Below are 23863 nucleotides of genomic sequence, written 5' to 3'. Positions count from 1 at the left end.
CTTCCCAGAAGAGTTGAAGCTGTTATAGCTGCAAAGGGTGGGCCAACTCAATATTGAACCCTACGGGCTAAGACTGGAATGCCAAGCTCGTGTATGTGTTAAGGCAGACGTCCAAATACTTTTGGTAATATAGTGTGTATATATATATATATATATATTATTTTTTTCAAGAATTTACACGATTTAGAGCAACACACATACATACTGTACATAATGCCCTCATAGCTAAAATTTATATAAATGCAATATCCCCCCTACTAATGGTTCTGTATTTACCTCTCATGGTATAATATCTAGAGTGAGTGATTAAAAATACTTGCTAAAATGACTTTTATTACAAATAATATTTATAATAATAAAACAATATATGTTAGGGAAGAATATTGGGAGAAAAGAAGATAAAAAATAGAAGTGGGAGGGAAGAAGAGAGAATGGAGATGGGGATGCTTTGCTTGTTTGTAAAGAACAATACATTTGGCAGAGTTTGAACTTTCTTGAAGTGTAGCAGGCTTTTTTTCCTTCCTAGATTCATGTGATATAAAGGACACAGGATTAACCTCTATCAGCGTTTAACACCCAGTTCTTTAGGAGAGCAATCTAGGACTTTGGAACAGCCTACATTGCATTTTTATGTAGAAATAGATACTGTATATACATTTTTTAATAAACATGGGGCAAGGGCATAAGTATACTTGCAGGTATTTGTATGCGGCATTTAGACCATGCAGCTTTTAGACTACAGCTTTTATAGCACACAAGACCACACTCATATTAAAGCTGGTCACAGGCAGATAGATATTCATCTGGTTCAGCAGGGACTAGCCAAATTTTGAACAGCGTGAGGGTGCTGACATAATGTTGGAAAACTATTGTCGATCAGCCCATGCAGGCAGTGGGCTGGATTTACCTAATACCACAGCTATATTAATAATAACCAATACTGATACACATCTACAATAACAATGCACCATTTGTCACAGTAGAATATAAAATAAAATATTTATAAGATAACCACCAACTGGATGATTTTTAGCTGCAAATGATCCACCAACCTCAGATAAATCAAATCATTCAAATCACCTCTGGCCCTACTGGAATGCAAAAAAATGATTTCCCACCAATAAACTCCAGCATGATTTTGTTAAAGATTTGCCGCTTATCTCATTTTGATCATGGTATATGACTTTAATAGCATCAACCCCTTCTTTCTGTGGTTTCCATAGGAGGTTTTCATTCTTATCTGTCAACCAGCCCTGCAACCTTCTTCCCATACCCATGTTCAGGGTTCAGGGATTTTATTGTCAACATCCACAGACAGATTGGCAATGGATGGGAACAGATAGTTTTATTCCCGTGATTGGATTTCATATTGTACAGGGTACACCCTGCACCACTAGTTGCTGTTATGTTAGAGCACCTATGTTCCATTAACAATGTCATATTGGTATTCTTTAGGACAAATAAACAAATTCTTATATGTCCTCAATAATACACTGGGATATCCCCATCTATTACACAAATGGAAGTATCCTACCAACATTTTTAATCCACTACCTCATATTGACCCGCACACATAACATCATGTTTGTGCCAAAGGGAAAAAAAAGTTGAATCCAGCTTCCACCATCTCTAACTACGCTCTAATTAATTCATCCATGTATGTAACAATGTGTAATCTCCAGTACATAAGCCATTCAACCATAACCATAGCCATAACCAAATACATCAAACTGATATGTGAAAGTGATATGTTTAGGCAAAACTTTACTGAGTTGGGATGCTAACTCATAAGGCGATTTTCCCTCATATACAGATTGTACAATCAGCTTGATATTAGTTGATAACTTTAACTGTCCTTGGGTGCATAACAATGGCCAATATACATTCTTATCATGTGTCACTATGTTGTTGTCCTATATCTTAGAGTTCTTAATAAAATATCCAGCCACTTTGACTTAGGTATTTTTATTACTATGTTGGATATTGATAATGATGTTGTATATATCTGTGCATTTAACAAATCTCAGCTTACTGTCAGAAGCTGTGGCAGAGAATTTGTTCCTCAAAATATTGAGGTCAACGTTATTAGAAACAATGGTTTAGTGGTGAATTGGCGCAAGAAGAGGTCTCAAAAAAGTCTGGTCCTGGGACCCGGGGGAGGGGGGGAAGGGAGAAGAGAAACACCAGGGGTAGGGGGACCCCCAAACAGTTCAGGGGGTAGCTGTCCACTGTAGCGGCTGCCGGCAGAAGAGACAGAAGAGATCTCTGGGGGGAGACAAGAGGGAAGACAGCGCAGCGCCTTCTAAGTTCAGCAAGACATTTATTGAAGTATGTGCAGCAGTATTACACTCACATTTAGTCAGTGAATAAGATGCAATTAGTCAAGTAATGTTGATCATCAGGAGCATCACTGGAGCGGGTCCTGGTGGTGGAGGCAGTGGATCCTGGTGAAAGCGGCAGGGGGGGTTCCTCCATGTGTACAGGGATGGCCTCGGTGGTGTTCGTGGGCTCCCCGTCAACTGGTGGAACGCTGGCACTCGTGGGTCCTGGGATCCTGACGTCACTCTTGGCGGTGATGCGGGATGCTACGGCGACGCGTTATCGGAGCATGCGCTCCTTCTTCAGGCCGACGTTATTAGAAACACCCATTGCAGCTCCTATTTTGGTTACTATTCAAAAATAAGCAGTCTGACTCTATACACTTCTGCCCATTCCCAAGAGTTAGCCATTTCTGCATTGACTTTACATGATTCTGTGTATACGCAGCACATACTGTGTAAGAATTAGTGCCACACATTGAATGTATATTGCACAATGATAGCTAGTGTATGAAAAAAGATTAGATTTATTTGGAATGGTTGTCCTTACTCTAATGGAGGACATTTTTGTGAGGAGCCACTGCCAATAATTATGCAACATTCTTAATGCTCTTGATGTAATCACATCAAGAGGTGTATCTCTCCTATGTCTAGGTCTGGTGACTCTCATGTCTAGGGACCTGTAGGCTCTCGGTACAACTGAGAAGGTTGGGCCCAAACAAGAAATAGTTTCCCTGTTAATTTGTCATCTGAAGCTCCTTAGTCAGGCCCTCAGGCATCTTACCATGCTTAAGCCTCAGAACCCTAAGTACTTACTTCATATTCACTTTGTCATTTCTTATAGATTATTGCATCCATGAATGATTGGAGAGATCCCAGTAATATGTTTTGTAAGTCCTGTTTATGTGAGTTTTCCTGCTGCTGAATTAGGATTAAATCATCCAAAAGCAAAAGAAACTTCATATTGTATGCTACCTTGGTGACTCGACTGGTGAGTCTTTAGTAACTCTGGTAAAAGATCAACTTTTCTTTTCTTATAATCATTCATCCTCTGCTTTCCCCCAAGGCCTATTAACTCCAAAATTGGTGATACAATACGTGTATATGAATAACGTTCCTCAAAGTTTCCCTTTCCACTCCATCCCCCAAATATTTATCAGTGGAAATTTCTGAAGTGGATTTGCACAGTGCCAACAAGATGACTATCATCTTTCCACTCATGTTCCAGTGACCTTCACCTACCAAGTGCTCACTCCATCTTGTCTCTAAGATTTAAACCAAGGAGATGCTTGTCAGGTTTCTCTTTCTGTCTAGGTACCATGTTAGTTGAAGGAAAGTTCAAATACTTCTGTACTTGTTCCTTCACCTGGACTGGAGGAGCACTGAGTATTAGTTCTGTTGGATGGCTTTTGTTGCAAATCCCCATAGATCCATCGGAATTGATGGTAGGCATGTCACCCAACTCTTCATGACTCTGCCAGTAAAATTCACATCCCCGCTTGATTCCAGAATTCTGGGAAATGTTTATCTTCATAAACCCTCAGTTTACAAAGCTCTAGCTTTGACTGTTTTTAAATCTTTTCTCAGAGACAGAGCTTCCATCCACTTCTAAAATATATCAACTGTCACTAACAGATGTCTGTATCCTCTGTGTGTATTAATATCACACCTACAAAATCAATCTGCTGGTCCCCCCAGGATTTCTCAGCTAAATGTACCCTTGCTAGTGCAGGTTTCTTCACTTTTGGCCTGGGGTTCCTTTCTGCACAGATAAGACATTCTTTCACCACCTGCAAAATACGGTTATTAACCACGTCAAAACCGTGCCCATTCTGACATTTTTACTTACAAAATCTGTTTTTTTTTGCTGGAAAATTGCTTAGAGCATCCAAACATAATATACTTTCTGAAAGCAAAGGCCATGAAGAATAAAATGGTGATAGTTGGATTTTTTTATGTCTCTAGATAGTTTCGCAGCACTTAATCAAATGCAAATTTTTAGGAACAAAATACACTTCAATGAATTCTAGTGCACACAGACACAATACAATATGTTTTTTTTTTTTTTTGTAAAATATAAAAGATGATGTTATCCCAAGTAACTTGATATGTAACATACCAACTTGAAAACTGTGCACACCTGTAGAATGGCGGCAAACTATGATATATTAAGTTATTCATGACTGATGCCTAAAAAGCCTTTACAGGTTGCCAGTTTGGATTTAAACAGGATTTCTAGGGCTGAAATTATTTCTCTTACTTATTGCATTCAGGATGATACCTCACATGTGGTGTGAGCACCCCTTTCATATGCGTACCTGACCTATGTATGCCTTCACATTTGAGTGTGACCACGGGGGGGACTGGGGTGCTTTACATTTTTTTTTTAATATTTATTTTATTACATTTTTTTTTACACTGTCTCTTTCATTTTTTTAATCAACTTTATTGCTTTTACAAGGGATGAACAACATCCCTTTTGATGGCCGGGCAGTATTAATGATGCTAATAATGAAAAAAAAACAAAAACAAAAAAAAACCAAACGTGCTGAAATAAATATAGACCATACTTGTTTGTGTTATTATAAGACAAAAACACAAAAATAAGTATCCAAACAATTATAAATGTTAATTGCAATAAAGAAGTAAAGTTAGGTGGAAGATCAATCCTCTAATGGGGCTCATCAGAAAGAGAGAAAAATTGCGGGGCTACTGCTTTTTATAGTATACAATACCCTACTCATAATAAGAAACACCCATATTGACAACACTTTATTCTGGTGTCTTCACAACCCACTAGTCCCTTGTCTAGTCTGCATTTGCAGACTACATCCTGCCACATTTACTGACATCCTTCAGGAGATGGCACTGCCCTACTGTGGGCAAGTTATCTGACCCTGGTTAACATTAGGTTACAGTCTGTTCTTTGATCTCTTGAATATATGTTATCATTGTTAGCACTGCAGGTCATTTTGGTAGTGCTTTGATGCAAATCTTCTTCCCAGAAACTGTAATTCACTCTGGGCCAGATATAATCCTCCATAAAACAGTGCAGGGTGCTATGAATGGAAACTTCTCCAAGTGATGGAATATTTCATCCATGACCCTCTGCCATAATCTTGTTTCAATGGTTTTAAAGTCACATTTACAACAGATGGGCCATTAATAGCCAAAACAGCCTTACTTCAATTTCTGACAGGTATACAGGTATTACATTACTGTTTAATCCACTGATATATGAATAATAAACAGTCCAACAAGCACAAGAACTTTGCAAAATGTTAAATAGCAAAATGGATCTGAAATATGAACCCAATGTAATGACATAATACAGAATTTTTAGTTTTGGTATAATTGACATGGTAGGGTTGAACTGGAGTGTACGAAATCTGGTGCAGCTGTGCATGGAAGCCAATCAGATTCTAACTTCAGCTTGTTCAATTAAGCTTTGACAAAATAACCTGCAAGCTGAATAGTTTCTTTGCAGAGCTACACCAGATTTTTCACACTCCAGTTTTAGTAAATCAGCCCCAGTATGTGGTTTCCTTTATCAGATGCTGCTTTCTTTGGTTATTGTGCATTGACCAAGGGCTACCTGAACTGAACAGAAATAACAATCCAATATTCAAATTGTTACTAATTCCAATTGATTCAAACGTGAAAACAACGTTGAAATGAGTACATCATATTCCTGCTGATAGAAAAAATAATGATCCTTCTTCCTTTTTAAAAATGTGGTCTCTAGATCAGCCATACTACTAGTTCCTCATTGTGACAAAATCTGAGTTTTGCCTGTAAGGGAGAGTGATAGTTTTCAACAATGTCTCTCCAAGTTGCTCTGTGAGACCTGTGGCCTGTTGCCATAAAGTCTGTAACTACTAAATAATCAAAGCCATGCTAAGATGTGTACAGATACTAATGTCATCAGTTCAACCACCTGTCTTCCAGACATCATTGAATATGCTGATTTACCCCTCTGTCTGGTAATGTGTATTGTATTTCATGAGCTTCAGTACGGCCGTCTGCAAGTCAATTGGCTCAGGTTGATTGAACCATTGTCATCTGTTAAGAATGCTGTTTGTGGTCGTTATTCCTTAGAAATGTTAATGAACTCCCATTGCTTCTGTTCAGAGGGCTAGATAATTAGTTTGGTTCTTGTATACAATTTCATCTACATGTTATAATGTAATCATTCAACCCCTGACCTGTGTGTAGTAATTTGATGAGGAGGGGGATGTGTCCATGCTGTATATAAATTGACTGTGTGTGAGTTTAATAAAGAGTTCGTTTTATCCCTTCATGAAGTCTGGACTCATGATTGGGGGTTGGGAGCTATTTTCACTTCTTGATGGTATTTTCACTGGGATTTTGGGAGAAGCTGCACGGATCTCTCTCATAGAGACTATAGGATCCGTTACACTGGTGGCAAACGGTGGGATTTTTCTCCCGAAGGGATATCCTGAACTGAAAGAGGTGGAAAATGGTGCATATATACAAACGGCTGAAACGAACGACGCTTAAGGAACTGCTGGAAGCTCGAGGCTTAGGGGCGAGCAACAAGCCAAAAGCCACGATAATTGCCGAACTACTGGAGAGCGACCGAACCAGCAACCTGCAAATGGCAAACACAGAGGAAACAGAGTTCCAAAGGGATGTAAGATGGAGACTAAGTATGTTGGGACCTAACCCCTCACAAGAAATTGTGGTGCAAATCATGGCACAAGCTACGGAAGCACAGAGTATCCGGGAAGCTCGGGAGGCCAGAGCCAGATCACTACAAAGGGATATGTTGTCGCTACCTGGATCTACAATAGGACGGCCGCGTAAGATTAACTATGCTGCATTTAAAAGCTTCACAGAGGGTGAGATGGATATTGATAATTATTTGCAGGACTTTGAGAGACAGTGTGCATTAGAGGACCTGGAAAAAGCTAACTGGGCTGCGATATTGAGCAGCAAGTTATCAGGCAGAGCAGCAGAAGCCTTTAGAGCAGTGCCTGATGAGGACATTCACAATTATGACAAAGTAAAAGAAATTTTGTTGACTCGTTATGCTGTTACACAGGAGGCACACAGAAAAAAAAAATTCCGGGCCCTCAGGAGACAGGGCAAAGAGTCATATACAGAGTGGGCATTCCGCATGCACCATGCCGCCAGCAATTGGATGCAGGGATGCCAGGCGACTACATTAGTGGATGCCCTACAGTTGCTATTGCTGGAGCAATTCTTCGACTACACTCCAGCAGATGTCAGAAACTGGGTCAAAGACAGGAAACCTCAGACAGTGGAGGAGGCAGCCAGGCTGGCGGACGAATTCTATGAGAGCAGGCGGGTCGACCTTCACAGAGGATCATCAGGATTATGTCCCCAGTACTATCCTCAAGCGCCAGCACCACAACAATCAGGACTAATCCCTAACCCCCCGGCAAATCGATACCATAGGCACAATGGAGTGCAGTGCCATTTGTGCAAGAAATTTGGGCACTATCAGAGAGACTGCACTCAGAAATGGAACCATGCTTCATGGATTCGAACAGGGCCACCTTCTCCAGCGCAAGCGGCAGTTCACTACTACCACACCCACAGGCAGACACCCAGATACCGGTCCCACAGTGGGGTACAGTGCCACAGGTGCAAGCAGTTTGGGCACTATCAACGAGACTGTACCCAGAGCAGGAACCAAGCTTCATGGATCCGTCCAGGGTCACCCCCTTCAGCACAGACAATGTGCTGTGGCAGTAAGAGTGGCAGGGGGAGCCATCCACAAGTTATCCGCCGCCAGGGTGCATATTGATTGGGGCACCGGGGCTAAGTCAGTAGAAGTGGGCATCATGCCAGATTTACCAGCTGAGGTCTTGTTGGGGAATGACTTGGGGTGTTAAACCTCACAATTTATAACCCCGACTTCGGAAGGAGCACTCCCAGTCACCACCAGACAGCAGGAACGAGCTATGGATGCCTCACCCTCTCCAGATACCCAGATGCCTCAATATTTGGACTGGGGGCTGTTTAAGCCAGGATGGGGAGGATGGCATGGAGCCTCTGGTGGCATATCTGAGCAGAAAACTTCTACCCAGGGAGGTCAGTTATGCCACCATTGAAAAGTGTTTGGCCCTAGTGTTGGACACTCAAGAAACTGCAGCCGTATTTGTATGGACATTCCTTTACAGTAATGATGGACCACAACCCACTTATTTGGCCCAACTGAGTAGCCGGAGATAACCCCAGACTTTTGAGATGGAGCTTGGCACTGCAGCCCTACAACTTCACCATACAATATCGGCAATGTTTCTCATGTACAATACATACAATGTCTCTCCAAGTTGCTCTGTGAGACCTGTGGCCTGTTGCCATAAAGTCTGTAACTACTAAATAATCAAAGCCATGCTAAGATGTGTACAGATACTAATGTCATCAGTTCAACCACCTGTCTTCCAGACATCATTCAATATGCTGATTTACCCCTCTGTCTGGTAATGTGTAATGTATTTCATGAGCTTGAGTACGGCCGTCTGCAAGTCAATTGGCTCAGGTTGATTGAACCATTGTCATCTGTTAAGAATGATGTTTGTGGTCGTTATTCCTTAGAAATGTTAATGAACTCCCATTGCTTCTGTTCAGAGGGCTAGATAATTAGTTTGGTTCTTGTATACAATTTCATCTACATGTTATAATGCAATCATTCAACCCCTGACCTGTGTGTAGTAATTTGATGAGGAGGGGGATTTGTCCATGCTGTATATAAATTGACTGTGTGTGAGTTTAATAAAGAGTTCGTTTTATCCCTTCATGAAGTCTGGACTCATGATTGGGGGTTGGGAGCTATTTTCACTTCTTGATGGTATTTTCACTGGGATTTCGGGAGAAGCTGCACGGATCTCTCTCATAGAGACTATAGGATCCGTTACACTCATCAACATCAGTCACAGTGTAGCTGTGCCTAAAAAAATCTGTAGTAGTAGAAATGTGTGTCCAATCAACATCTGTCAGAGCTTACCAGTGCAACCAATCAGCTGTCACAGCAGGCATGTTCCAGTGTTCAAAAACATTGACTAGTGTACCATCATCATTTGTCTCAGTGTCTCACACCAAAACATCTGTCACACACAGATTCAGTTGAAATGTTTTCAAATGTGGTTGAAATCTTTTCGAATTTGGTCGAATTAAGAAATTCAAATCTAATTTGAATACAAATAAATGAAACAAAATGAATTCTGAAAAGTAATGAAACAAATGTAATGACTCAAAATGAAACAAAACAAAACACTTTTTTTTTTTTTAGATTGCACGTGTCTACTAGCAGATGTTAAAACTGAACTTCAGGCGAAAAAACGTTAATTGGTTGTTTTTGTATAGGGGAGAGATGAAAAGATGTATACTTACCTGATCTGTCTGCACCACAATAGGGAGATTTACCTGACCTTCCAGGCCATATGATGCAAGCAGGGTTGCCACGGATTAAAAATAGATGAGGGCCTGAAGTGGAAGGCCAGAGCGGCAGTGTTATATGTATAAGCCAGGAGGCTGAATGCCTATTTCTTTGCAATAGTGAAATACTGATAGCCCATGTGAGGGGAAACCTGATTTGAGTTTCTGGAACTTTGAACTTTATTTTAATAAAATTGTGCGAGAAAAACCCTTAAAAAGAAGAAAGCTAACGCAGGTTAAGTTACAGTATAGCTGTGAAGTGCTGTTCTGTCGTTCCCCCTGCAAATAATAAATTGCTTCCTACTATCCCTGTCTGTTCTGAAACAAAACAGCCGACAGGGACGCTTGGTCTCAAACAGGTTTTGTCTATAATATGGCATGTAGTTAATTCCCCAGGCAATCTTTACAAAGCTTTTATGTTTAAACAGCTAAGGAGCAGAGTACCGTTTGCTCCCGGACGCAGCAGAGAATGGCCTATGGAACTGGTGTGTATTTCTCTTGTCCAGAGAAAACACACATCTGGTCGTGAATTGATAGCGGCCAGTGGAACAAGGACTTGTACTTGTAAAGGATTGGATGTGGAGGTCGCTTTGGTAGAAAAGGTGTGGCAATTACGTTTGTTACAGAAGAGGATAAAAGAATACTTTGTGATATCGAGACTTTCTACAATACTACTGCGGAGGAGATGCCAATGAATGTGGCTGATCTTATTTGATCCATGGGATGAGTTTTTTTTTTTTTGAATGCCGTACTCGCTGTTGCTGAATTGGCGAATCATGACACGCATTTGTGCTTTTCTTTGGAAATATATTGAATCTTGTCTCAATGCTCATAACGGATCAGAATTCCAGATTTTTTGATAAGCAAAGCGACTGTAGTCTCCTTCTCTGGAAGGGAAGCTGTGACCTTATCCTCTTTCCAGAGTTTAGACTGTTGGGGTGGGTTGTAAAGCAATGGGGTCTTTACTTTTTTGTTTTAGACATTTATTTCCTAGTTATTTGGAAGTGGTTGTGTTTGATGTTCTTTATCATTTAATAATTTACTTATGGACTAAAAGATATAAGTGCTGTATAAAATCAGCCAATTATGTTAAATTAGCATATACACATTTATTGTACATTACAGATGTAGAATTTACTAAATTAAAGGCCTATATCTTGTGTTAATGTATATTTATTCAGTAAAAGGTAAGTGCATTTGTGCTAGACCCTGAGCCCCAACAATCTGTTGTCTTTGGCTTAAATGTAAAGTTGCCACATTGCATATTTAAATGTTTAATAAATTGTAAATGGTAAAAAAAAAAAAAAAAAAAAAAAGGTAGCCACAGCATCCACCACTACAGGTTAACATAGCCTTCTCATTTCTACTATATAATCCTGCTTTGGCTTTTCTCATCTAGCCCAATTCACTTTGGTTATCAGTGGGAGTGACATAGTACCTTTGGAGTAGTGTGTTGCTGTGGCGTGTATATTACTGATCTATTCAATACATTTTAAAAGTTACAAGGAAAAGTGATCTATAATTGCATAATAAATATAGATCTTAGAAGAACTTGGATAGAACTGATCTGTATATTTAGCTATATAGGGCACACATTTTTTATGCAGTATTGTCACAGATAACAAATAACTATTTAATTTAGTCCCATAGAAGTGCTCTCAATTTAATGTTTCCCATTCACAGTATATTATACATACAGTATGCGTGCATATACTAGTACGTTATTTTGGTGTTATACTAAATGCTTTTTTGGTAGCACATTAACCTTTGTTGTGATATTTGAATTGTGGAAAGAAATTAGACCATGTGGAGGAAACTCATACAAATATAAGGGGTAAAGCAGACTTCACAATACTGCATATCAACTTTAAATAATGGCAAACTGGTGATATTAGCTAGCCCATATATGGTCTTCATTTCCTATATAGAGTGTATTGCAGGCTTGCTTATTTCATTAGACTGCAGCTGACACAGGGCTTAGCCAGAAGTCATTGCTGTCATGACACATCACATAAGCTGCAGATCAGACTGTCTGGGCTGTTCTGTAAATTTGTTATTGAGATATCAGCAATCAACAAAATATCCCAGACTGTAGAATTGCTGGGAAGTTTCAAAACAAGGGTTTTATAATGATATCTTCATGAAATAGGATTGTTTTAATAATTCATGCTAAAAGACCTTGTGTAGAAGCAGAGGTTACCAAGAGTCTATGCATGGCAGCAGTTTTAAGCTTCAAGTGATATTAAAGTTGTTTTTTTTTTTTTTAATAACAAACATGTTATACTTACCTGCTTTGTGCAATGGTTGTCCACAGAGCAGCCCAGATTCTCCTCTTCTCAGGTCCTCCTCCGCCATTCCTGGCCACTCCCTCCTGCCAAGTGCCCCCAGAGCAAACAGCTTACTGTGGGTGCAACCAAGCTGGCTCTCTCCCAAGCCGCTGCTCTGTGTGTCTATTCAGACATGAAGCTCTGGATTGGCCCCACCCCCTCTCTTCTCATTGGCTCACTGGCTAGGATTGACAGCAGAGGGAGCCAATGGCTCTCACAGCTGTCTCAGCCAATGAGGAGGACTCTCATGAACATTGCTGAATTGAGGAGGGGCTCAGGTAAGTATTGGGGGGGGGGGGCTGGGGGACTGCTGCACCCAGAAGGTTTTTTACCTTCATGTATAGAAAGCACGAAGGAAAAAACCTTAAGCCTTTTGAACCACTTTCATTGTAGATAATGTAGCTCATCGGTTGTGCTTGCATATCTCCAGTGGTTGCTGGTTTTCTAACTATTCAGGACTTAAATTTTACCAACAACTTAGTGGGGGAGATTTACTAAAGCTGGTGCACACAGAAATTGGTACAGCCGTTCATAGTAACCAATCAGCTTCTAAATTTAGCTTCATAACAATTTGACAATAAAACCTAGAGGCTGATTGGTTACTATGCACAGCTGTGCCAGAATTTGTGTGCGCCAGTTTTAGTAAATCTCCTCCAGTGATTTATTGTGCACGGAAAATGCTGTTTGCCTGGCTGCAGTACATGGATACACTAATTTGTAATGAGCATGCAGATCAACAAAATCAAAGTAAGGTCAGAACTCCCAACAGTTGTGGATTTAAAAATGAATAAATGCATGACAGCCAGGAACCTAATATTTCTAAAGGCTTGATCAGCCTGCATATTCCCTAATTATGTTTTTTTTTTTTTTTAATATTTACTGAAATTCTGAGCATAATTTACTTCCCAAATATTTACTACAAATGTAATATTAATAAAATATATTTTCTACAGATAATACAGCTTCAGTTATAACAAAGAGAAATGGATTCCGGAGGCAAGAACAATCTGTATTTTATTTACCAGTTGTCATAGTGGACAGTGGATCTCCATCACTTAGCAGCACCAACACACTTACCATACGAGTCTGTGACTGTGATGTGGATGGAATAGCACAAACCTGTAATGCTGAAGCTTATACTTTACCTGCTGGATTGAGTACTGGAGCTCTGATTGCAATACTAGCTTGTGTTCTGACACTCTTAGGTAAGATAATTTAATTTCATTAATATTATTAAAACAAAGGATTATTATTAGTCAAGGTATAAATTGCCCAGGATTCATACAAAGCCTCTTGTGTAGTCTGAAAATGACTTCCATGACCATTCAGTGTCTGTGGGAACATTGAATGTAAGGAATGGAAATTCTGGAAGTAAAATGGTTACATTGACCCATGTAGCAAAAAAGGAAGAAGACAAAGGGTGCCAGGTCACAATATAGTATGAGAAATATGACAATTTATTGTAGTGACTTACATGTACAAACGATCCAAAATACAGCCAGTAAACCATGAACAACGGTACTAGCAATGGTACCGTTGTTAATGGTTTACTGGCTGTATTTTGGATCGTTTGTACATGTAAGTCACTACAATAAATTGTCATATTTCTCATACTATATTGTGACCTGGCACCCTTTGTCTTCTTCCTTCTTTGCTATATGCCTGGAGAGTCCCTCACCTCCCGAGGAGCTGCCTGCACTCTATATGCCACATACACCTTGATTTGGACTTCATGACCATCCACTACAAGGAATCATCTACACTGTGATTTTTTCCGGACTGTGGAAGGACTTCGTTCATAGATGAGGTTTTTGCACTCCCATCTTTGACTTGTTTGTTATATATACATTCCCCCCCCCTTCCTTTAGAATTTTTTGCCTTACCATATTATATGTTTATATATGCTTGTGTGTTTTTTGCACATATGGTCTATGCATTTACCTTCCACTGTGAGTCAGTGAGCGCTGACTTACTGACTTAGGTCAGTTTTTTGATGACATTGACCCATGTAATGCAGTCATTTATATTATTTCTTAAAAATCTGTAAGTTTAGTCTTTGGCATCAAATGGTATCTTACAAGTCTGTTATAGACTTAAGTTAGTGTGATAATATCAAGGTCTGAGTGTCCTAATACAGTGTGGGCAAATACATGGCAGCCTTGTTGTTTTAAAATTCACAAAAAAGCAGTGAAAGTTAAAAAGAAAAAAATCCACATAGCCAGCAATGTCCTGTTCCCAAAATACAGGGTATAAAACCGCAGGAATGCATCGCCCTAGACATGAACACATCTTAAGAGGCTAATAAGCTGATGTTATCATTCTTAAGAAAGAGTCCTATTAGGCAAGGTATTTCCCAAACAGCTCCACATCCCTGTTGGCACACAGTCTGCACAGCCTCAAAGAACATTGATAGACCCTTATAAACTGCTGAACATAACAGAGGTTGTGGGTTCAGATCCCAGTCCTGACAGCGCTATTATACTGTTAAACTCTGAAATATACCTGTGACAGTGTGTATTACAGACATTTCTTAAAAGACACGATTATTAACATAGATATTTTGAATGGTTTGTGTTCCGATAAAAATGTGGCAGCTGTTTGAATGTAATGGGTTAACAGCATAATTAGTGGATACCAGTATCAATTGCTATAAGTTTTTTGCTCTGGGTTTTCTGGCTTTTAGATTGTGGTCCACCAGACTAAAAAATGATGATGAGGCTGAGAGCACCATCGTCACATATTAATGACAGCTCAGTGTGAGTTTACCCCACGTTTACCCCACGTTTGTCATTTGCATTCACCCACAAGTGGGTATGACCTTACAATACAGGAAAGCTAATTTACTAAAGGAGTTGAGAATCTTCACACAGTAAAGTGTGTGTGTATTCATTTTATCCAATAATGTAAAAATCAAATTGATGTTAACTTATTTAATCTTCACATAAAAGTACAATCTATTTTGCAGAGCTTCTCAACTCCCTAAGTAATTTAGCCAAAGCTTATCAGCTTTAGCATCCATTTTTATGAAAAAAAAAAAAAAAAAGTTTCTAATAACTAATTTAAAATACTTTTATTACCCTGTTGAATAATATCCAGGAGCTGAAACACTTCTCCTCCCACAAGAAAGCAAAAAAATCTGCTATAAATAGTTGTAAGCCCCATAGAAGTCTATATAAACTGCCAAGATGTGGAATGGTGACCTGTGGGCTAAACCTTCTAAAGCAGCAAAAAAAGAAAAAAAATATATATATATATATATATTTATATACATATTGCTCAAAAACACTTTGAACACTTTGAAAACACATCAGATCTCAATAGGGAAAAATATCCTGCTGGATATCTATACTGATATGGACTTGTAAATGTGTTTGTAACGAAATGATGCCTTATTGTGTGATGGAAATGAAAATGATCAACCTACAAAGGGAGGAATTCAAAGATAACCCGGAAATCAAAGTGAAAAATGATGCAGCAGGCTAGTTAATTTTGCTGAAATTTCATTGCAGCAACTCAAAATGGTATTTAGTAGTTTGCATGGCCGCCCACGTGCTTGTATGCCTTCCTGACAATGTTGGGGCATGCTCCTAATGAGATGACAGATCGTGTCCTGGGGTATTTTCTCCCAGATCTGGACCAGGGCATCACAAGTTCCTGAACAGACTGAGGTGCAACCTGGCGGCGTCGGATAGACTGAAACATACTGTCCCAGAGGTGTTCTATTGGATTTAGGTCAGACGAGTGTGGGGGCTATTCAATAGTATCAATTCCTTTATCCTCCAGAAACTGGCTGCATACTCGTTGTGCACCATGAGGAACCCAGGACCCACTGCACCAGCGTAGGGTCTGACAATGGGTCCAAGGATTTCATCCATATACCTAATGGCTGTCAGGGTGCCATTGTCTAGCATGTAGAGGTCTGTGTGTCCCTCCTTGGATATGCTCCCCCAGACCATCACTGACCCACCACCAAACTGGTCGAGCTGAAGGACATTACAGGCAGCATAACATTCTCCATGGCTTCTCCAGACCCTTTCACTTCTGTCACATGTGCTCAGGGTGAACCTGCTCTTATCTTTGAAAAGCACAGGGCACCAGTGGTGGACCTACTAATTCTGGTATCAATGGCACATGCCAACCGAGCTCCACGGTGCTGGGCAGTGAGCACAGGGCACACTAGAGGACTTCGGGCCCTAATGCCACCCTCATGAAGTCTGTTTCTGATTGATTAGTCAGAGACATTCACACCAGTGGCCTGCTGGAGGTCATTTTGTAGGGCTCTGGCACTGCTCATCTTGTTATTCCTTGCAAAAAGAAACAGATGCTGGCCCTGCTGATGGGTTAGGGACCTTCTACGACCCTGAACAGCTCTCCTAGAGTGACTGCTTGTCTTCTGAAATCTCTTCCATGGTCTTGAGACTGTGCTGGGAGACACAGCAAACCTTCTCGTAATGGCACATATTGATGTGCCATCCTGGAGGAGTTGGACTGCCTGTGGGACCTCTATAGAGTCCAGGTATTGCCTCATGCTACCAGTAGTGACACTGACCCTAGTCAAATACAAAACTAGTAAAAAAAACAGAAAGGAAAGATGAGTAGGGAAAAAAAAGGTGGTGGTCTCCACTTGTAAAACTATTCCTGTTTTGGAGGTTGTCACATTGTTGCCTATTTAGTGCATCTGTAATTACTTTTATTAACACCAAAGCAGTTTAAACTGATTAATAACCCCCTCTGCTACTTAACTGACCAGATCAATATCCCAGGAGTTTATTTGTCTTGATGCTATACCCTGCTCAAAAAAGTTTTTGGAACACTTTTTTAACAGTGTATACACATGTCAAAATATTGAATTGACAGAGATAGATGTAAACTAATCACTCTCCTGAACTAGTTTCCACTGAAGCAGATATATTATTTTATGCATTGCTCTTTGTTAGGGACCTAGCCAGAATTATAAGCAAAATAAAACATAGGGAGTTATACTGTTATAAAGCACCTTAGATTTGAATAATTTAAATCTGAAAAATTGCTTCACCAAAAGCAGTATAGTTTTGTGTAGAGGGGTGTTTTTTTTTTTATTTTATTATTCTTGTTATTTTTCTGTTCTTGCAGGTAAAAAAAAAAGATAATGCCAAAATATCATCTGCTGGTAGGCAGCATCTACTGTCAATGGCAGCTAAAAACAAGTAAGGCTTAATGTACACAAAGCCTATTATAAATGCTGGCTACGTAAAAAACATGAAACATGGAAAAATGTTTCCGTGTTTGGCATGCCAGTGGTCAAAATGTTCCTATCCTGAACGTGGTTATTCTGCATTCAGTAGAGGGGGGTTGAGGGAGGTAGAACCTATCCTAAACGCAACAGCTCCTAAATGATCCAAAAAGCAAAATGTGTACATGTAGTTGAGTTTAGGAGCTTTGGCAACAAAAAAAATTCCAAAAGCTCTTAAACTAAAGTTTAGGAGCTGTAGTGTACATGAAGCCTACGTTTTTAGTAATTTGAGATAGGGTGTGCTTATAGAAGCCAAACTGCAAGCAATGAGTACATTGTTTCAATTTCACATGTGCTTTGCCTGTGAATCCAGCCATTAACAGTGTAAAAATTCTCTCTTTTCTGATAATTGGCTCAGATGTCAATGTTTTTTTTTTAGCTTAATATATGCTAATAAGAATAACTGTATATATTATGAAGATCTTTATTTTAAATGCAAAGGTTTAAGCTTTCTGATATAAAGGATACCGATGGCTGCCATCTGAATACAATAGTCTGAGGCTTACTGAGCCACAGACATAGTATTTATACAGTTCTTTACCGAACTTAAGGATACCCTGGACTTTATCTGGCTTCAGTCTAAACTGACCTTAGGGGGTTTGGATTTGTAGAGTCATTGATAATATTCCGAAGGGAAATGAAGAGTTTTATTTTTGAAAACCTGTCTATACTGATGATAAGCACCTGTCTGTAGCCCAGTGGGCACTCAAAGTTGAAGTTGTCCGTGACACTGCGGCACTGATTTCTATGTGTAAATGAACAGATGATTATAGAAAACAATGTAATGCTAAATAAATATTATTTTTCTGGAATTTTCTCTTCCTACACAATACTTTACCGAGTCTTTATACTCCTGAGAACCCCAAGATCTTCCAGGTTCTAATTAAAAGCTCCCTCCCTACTCTGTTTATTCCATTCAATGTGCCATGCCTTTGTGGTCAACAAAGAAAAAGCAACAATAAGCTTGGAATGTTGAATGTTCAAACCTTAGAAGTTAATGGAATGGAAGTCAGTATTTGCATAGTAAGGACTCCATATCTGGGCATTCCCAGGGAGTTCAGGAAAATAATGAGGGGGTACATTCAGGCACCCCTAAGTGCCTGCTTTAAACTGCTTAGATTATTTTCATACCTTTAAACAATTTTGTTTAAGTCTGGCAGTTTTTGATCTGCATACATGGCATTTTTGCCTGCAGATATACAGTACATTATCATACACATTGTATTCAGATATGAATTCCATTTTATCATTTTTAAAAAACTGAGAAAATAAATGCATTATACATGTTGTATATGGTAGTTATCATAGAATAAAATAATTGGCGAGATAAAGAAAATGACCCTTCCTTTAATTTTAATTGATACAGCCTCTGCTTGTTTAGACAATATAAAACCATTTAAATGCCATTTTAAAAGGTCACACAAATTTCTTCAAATCCTTTCTGGAAAGTTTTGCTAATATGCCTGAAACCACTGTCTCCTCTATTTAATTTAAAAGTGAACTAGTGTTTACATTATTTTTCAAGCAAACATTAAGGCTGATCTAGCAATATTTTACATTTGTAAGGCATCCACTAATATATGGATCATTAGAGGAAAGCCTGGTAGCTACTACATGACAAGCAATTTATTGCTTGTTATATGTGTCAAAGGATGCTGCAGGAAAAAAAATGTGCTTCACTCTGTTATGGAGACTGAGACCGACTTTTAACAGTTTTCCCCATAGGCTTAAACATAGAAAAGAAAATCTTTCAAAGGAGGATACAAGAGATAAGTATTGTAAATTAGAATCATTTATCTCACAGTGTGTAAAATAAATGTGAAATTGCATATTAACCTAACCAACACTGCAGCACATAGAATCTCACCTAGAAATGATAGCTATCTGGGCACGCTATCACATTTTGAATTAAACAACATTTCCTCATATTCTAAATGTGTGTTGCTTACTAAATATAAAAATATGAAAAAACAAATAAATTATGGCTGGATGACAGGGTTTTTTTTTGGCTCACTAGCACCTTCATTTAGTAATTTCAGTACAATAATAAAATTGTCCTAGTGCCCTTGCACTATTAGAATGGGTAGACTTTGCAATTCTGCCTGAGGTCTTTCCATGAAGCCTCAATGTCACCTTGGGCTCATGTAGTTTTGCTGCTTGATGGAGCACCCATTGGCAATTTTGTTCATGCACGGGTGTCTCATCCTAAGGAATATGACCTTAATCCTCAGAGACAGAGGAGTGGCAGATAAGAAGAAGTGTAAAAGGCACTATCAAACCTTAGCTGTTCAAAAACACAACAAGGTATATGTTCACCTTTAATATATTAGTTGGAGTTAACTCTTGATATTTTTCTTTAATGCAGTGCTTGTTCTTCTTATTGTCACTATGAGAAGACGTAAAAAGGAACCATTGATCTTTGATGAAGAAAGAGATGTAAGAGAAAACATTGTTAGATATGATGATGAAGGAGGCGGTGAAGAAGATACTGAGGCATTTGACATGACTACTTTGAGGAATCTTAATATCATCCGAGACAACAAAAGCAGGAGGGATGTGACTCCAGAGATTCAATTCTTAAGCCGTCCATCTACCCGGAGTGCTCCAGACAACTTAATATTTAGGGAATTTATCTGGGAAAGACTTAAGGAAGCTGATGTGGACCCTTGTGCTCCTCCATATGACTCCCTACAGACATATGCATTTGAAGGCAATGGGTCAGTTGCGGAATCTCTTAGTTCGCTGGAGTCAGTGAGTTCCAACTCTGAACATAATTATGACTACCTTAGTGAATGGGGTCCTCGTTTTAAAAGACTTGCTGACATGTACGGCACTGTTGAAGACAGCCTTTATTCTTAGCACTTGAATATATATGCCTAATGCACTGAAAAGACTGAAAAGTAACATTATAGAATTTTGATTTTGTGGAAGTTTTTATTTCTCTTGCCCAAGAGACTGCACTGACCAGAAACTGAAGAGTTAAAAATTGTTAAGTAAGACAGTTTGTTGATTGACCAGTATCTGGATGATTATGCTGTCTCTGCAGCAAAGCATAGAAGGGGATATTCTGGTAGCTAAGTTTTGTGTATTATGTGCTAATACAGTAAGATGAAATGTAATTACTAGGTCTGTGTGCGCACAGATATTAAGATCTGTGCTCCCTGTTTGGCTTAACCATGGTTCTTCAGACATTCCGTGGAACTCACTTCAGTTCAGCCTGTCATGAAAGGATTGGGGACCACATGAGGTTCACCATTTACAGGGAGCTGCACTATGTAAAGGTTGAACATGGTCACAAAAGTACTACTATATCATTTCTGACTGCAAGTCTTTATCCAACATTGCCTATGTGATTATGTAAATGACCTGTATGGTCATTATATGGTGAATAATCTTTATAATTTATCTTATTTAGTATAATACAGTGGATATCACTAAACACTTATAGGTACTACCACATCTTAGCAGATGTGGCGCACATGGACTTTTTTAGCCTGTGATATCTTTCTCTTCTTTAGCTTCTGCTAATGCTCCTCCCTAAAGAATCAGTAAACCCAGGGCTGTTATTTTAGTTGTGGATAGCTGCGTACAGGTTCAATCATTTTCTTATACAAAGGGTCTCAAGCTGCAAAGGCATTATAAGATAGGTCTTATTCTCCTTGATGCATTCTTTATCTATTGCGCAGCATTGAGACAGCAAGAAAAATACAAAATCTGGAACTTTTGTAGAGACGTGTTACATGTGATAGGGTGATTAGGCCTATGGGAGCCCACAAAAACTAAAATTGACTAAATAGACTGACTATATACTGTATATAAGCAGATAGCTCGGTGTTTTATGCATTTCTTTATATCAACTATAAAGATTAAAACCCAAACTACAAGAAAAAACAATGGACCTATATCCATATACATTCACAAAATCAAGCAAGTTCAAAGATAAAAGTAATATTTATATGTATTTTTCTGACCATGTATGGTGAACATCAAACCTTACCCTAAACAATTTAGGACATGCAGTTTTGAACCTGAATCAGCCAAAGTAGATATTTCACTAATTGAGGCACAGAATGACTCATCAGTGCTGGTGCAGCACTAAATTCTGCTAATGGGTGTATCAAAACTGGAGGTTAGGAAACAATGTTCCAGAGTAGGCACTCTAATTAAGGATCCATTACAGAAGGACAATCTTCAGTTTGAAATCCACAAGGTTAGACTGCAAATGTTGAGCTGCAGTACAACAAAGGGACATTTTAAGGGTCTTTTAAATCATAAGCTTCAATCCCTTAAGCTTTATCATGTTTTTAAACATGCCACAATAGATTGTTTGTAATAAAATGCTATAAAAGGGTGCATATTCTAGTTTATTTAATAAGAGCAATGTGCATAGTGCTGTAACGTGTAGCAACCAATAAGCATTCATTGTTCATTGATATGATTAGACTAAATTGATTGATTTAAAATTTGATTATTGCATGTTACTGCACTTTGCCTGAATTTTTTTAATAGCCTCTTATTAAATACACTTGACTGTCTTCCGGATTTTATAGCGCTAATATTCATTTCCCTTTTGATCTGAAAGTTATATTTCTTGGATATGTAATTGATAGCATTTACATTTATTATTTTCATAATTTATTTGATTTTCTTATTGTAAAACATAAAAACAATCTGTACATATTTCTATGTTGCATTTTGGAGAAGAAAAATATTAGATGCCTCTGTAGATCTATCAATTACATTAGTAGTTCACCAGATAATGGTTGCAGTTTTTCCTTGCACTTGTTTTTTTTTTTTTTTGTTTTTTTAATTAGGATTCTGATAAGACTATTACTAAATATACAAGAAGCATTGTGTATGGTTTAATTCTTTATTTTAAACATGGGTAATTTGTAATCAGTTACCAACAATGTTATTAGTTAAAGGATACAATCACTTTTAGTAACATAAAATATAAAGAGGTATAAATACCGCGTTAACCACAAGGGAAGCTGCTAGCACTACCAACTGCCAAAAAATTTGTGAAAGAAATAAATTAGAAAAAGTGCAGCGCTATTACAGAAGGAATGAACTAGAACTGTTCATATATCAAGTGTATGACACTAAATAATCATATCATATGAATACTTTAAGTAAGTGAATGGAATGAGTCCCATATGAAAAAATATGTTTTTATATATATATTTTATATATATATATATATATATATATATATATATATATATATATATATATATATATATATATATCCTGGGTTCATCACTCTTCACTGTCAGTACACTACAACAAAGCATTGAAGCTGATATTTGTAAGCTTTCAGTGCAGCACTGTACAAACAAGTTCATTTTAAATTATACTATATATATATATAACCATGCAACACCATTACCAACATTCAATTTAGTTAGATGTATTCATTTGTTAGATTAGGGTTAACCAATGGACAAAAAATTCTCCACATTTAATCTAATGCTGTATGCTCTTAATGTATTTATAAAACAGCAATGCCCCTGTCAATTTATAATGGAAATCCTGTAATGGTTGGTGTCTGATCAAATACCCTTAAGTATGACATTGGTCCCAAAGTCTGCGCTTATATGAAGTAGTCGGAGGTCTTATATCAGGTAATATCTATTCCTCAAGACCCTTTGGAAGAGTCCTCAATACCACTTGACTTAAGTCATGCGATCTGGTGCAGCCCTGATTCAGGATTTTTCGTTTGTTTTTTACTGTAGTCTGCTTTCATGAAAATGTTTGGAAAAATACTGTATTATAATTGCCTACATTAGGCTTGAAAAGCATTCTTAAGATTTTATTTGTGAATGTCTTATTTACACATTCAGAAGAGATAATACCCATGCTCTGTTATAAAGCTAAATTTAGTGTGCTGTTTCCTCAGGCTGTAACTTTTTTTTTTGTTTTCCTTTATCCTCTAATTTATAAAGGACATTTGATCTTTTTTTACTAGATGTGTAGTGTTGCGTTACATTTTTGGAACAGTGATCTACATAAAATTCAGGTCCATTTTGCTGCCTTGCCATATAAGTCTCAACAGAACGTACTGATTTTCCTCTAGACTCCTATGTGAATGAAATGAAGCATGGAAAATGAGAAAGAACTCTAAAGCAATCGAACGGCATTGATACAGAAAGAAATCGCTTACAAGGACATTTGATTTTGAGCCATTAATATTTATGAGACATTCAAATCAAATAATTGTACGCTATTTTCCCTTGGAAAAAAAGGAAACTAAAGATGATGTCTATGAATTGAAATATGATTTTCAAAATACCTGTTAGATCTTTTACTATAACGGGAAACTTTTTTTTGTGTTGTTCATGATATGCAGTGATAAGGCTGTTTTGAATTGAAATCTTATCTGTTGTTTTGCTATTGAGCTGACCTTGTTCTTGCACCTCCTCATATTGATTTTAGAAAACATACTTTGTATACCAGGTAATACTATTGACAAATAGTAAAATACTTTAAACTTCTACAAATGCATTTTTTAATTCAAT

General features: G+C 38.2%; 1 protein-coding gene across 2 annotated transcripts in view; it reads left to right on the top strand.

The window, feature by feature from the left end:
- LOC309556100 (cadherin-7-like) overlaps positions 1-20823 on the top strand; it is a 299042-nt gene extending 278219 nt beyond the window's left edge. For both annotated transcript variants that reach the window (XM_082258423.1, XM_082258422.1), the window contains 2 exons: positions 13027-13278; positions 19711-20823. In XM_082258423.1, coding sequence (XP_082114549.1) covers positions 13027-13278; positions 19711-20204 — 746 coding nt within the window. In that variant the 3' untranslated portion in view covers positions 20205-20823. The remainder of the gene's footprint in view (positions 1-13026; positions 13279-19710) is intronic.
- The last annotated feature ends 3040 nt before the right edge of the window (positions 20824-23863 follow it).

The sequence above is a fragment of the Pelophylax lessonae genome (genome assembly GCF_965119305.1).
Source record: "Pelophylax lessonae genome assembly, chromosome: 5".
NCBI lineage: Eukaryota > Metazoa > Chordata > Amphibia > Anura > Ranidae > Pelophylax > Pelophylax lessonae.
Note: the sequence above shows the minus strand (reverse complement) of the source record. Positions and strands in the feature narration are given on the sequence as shown.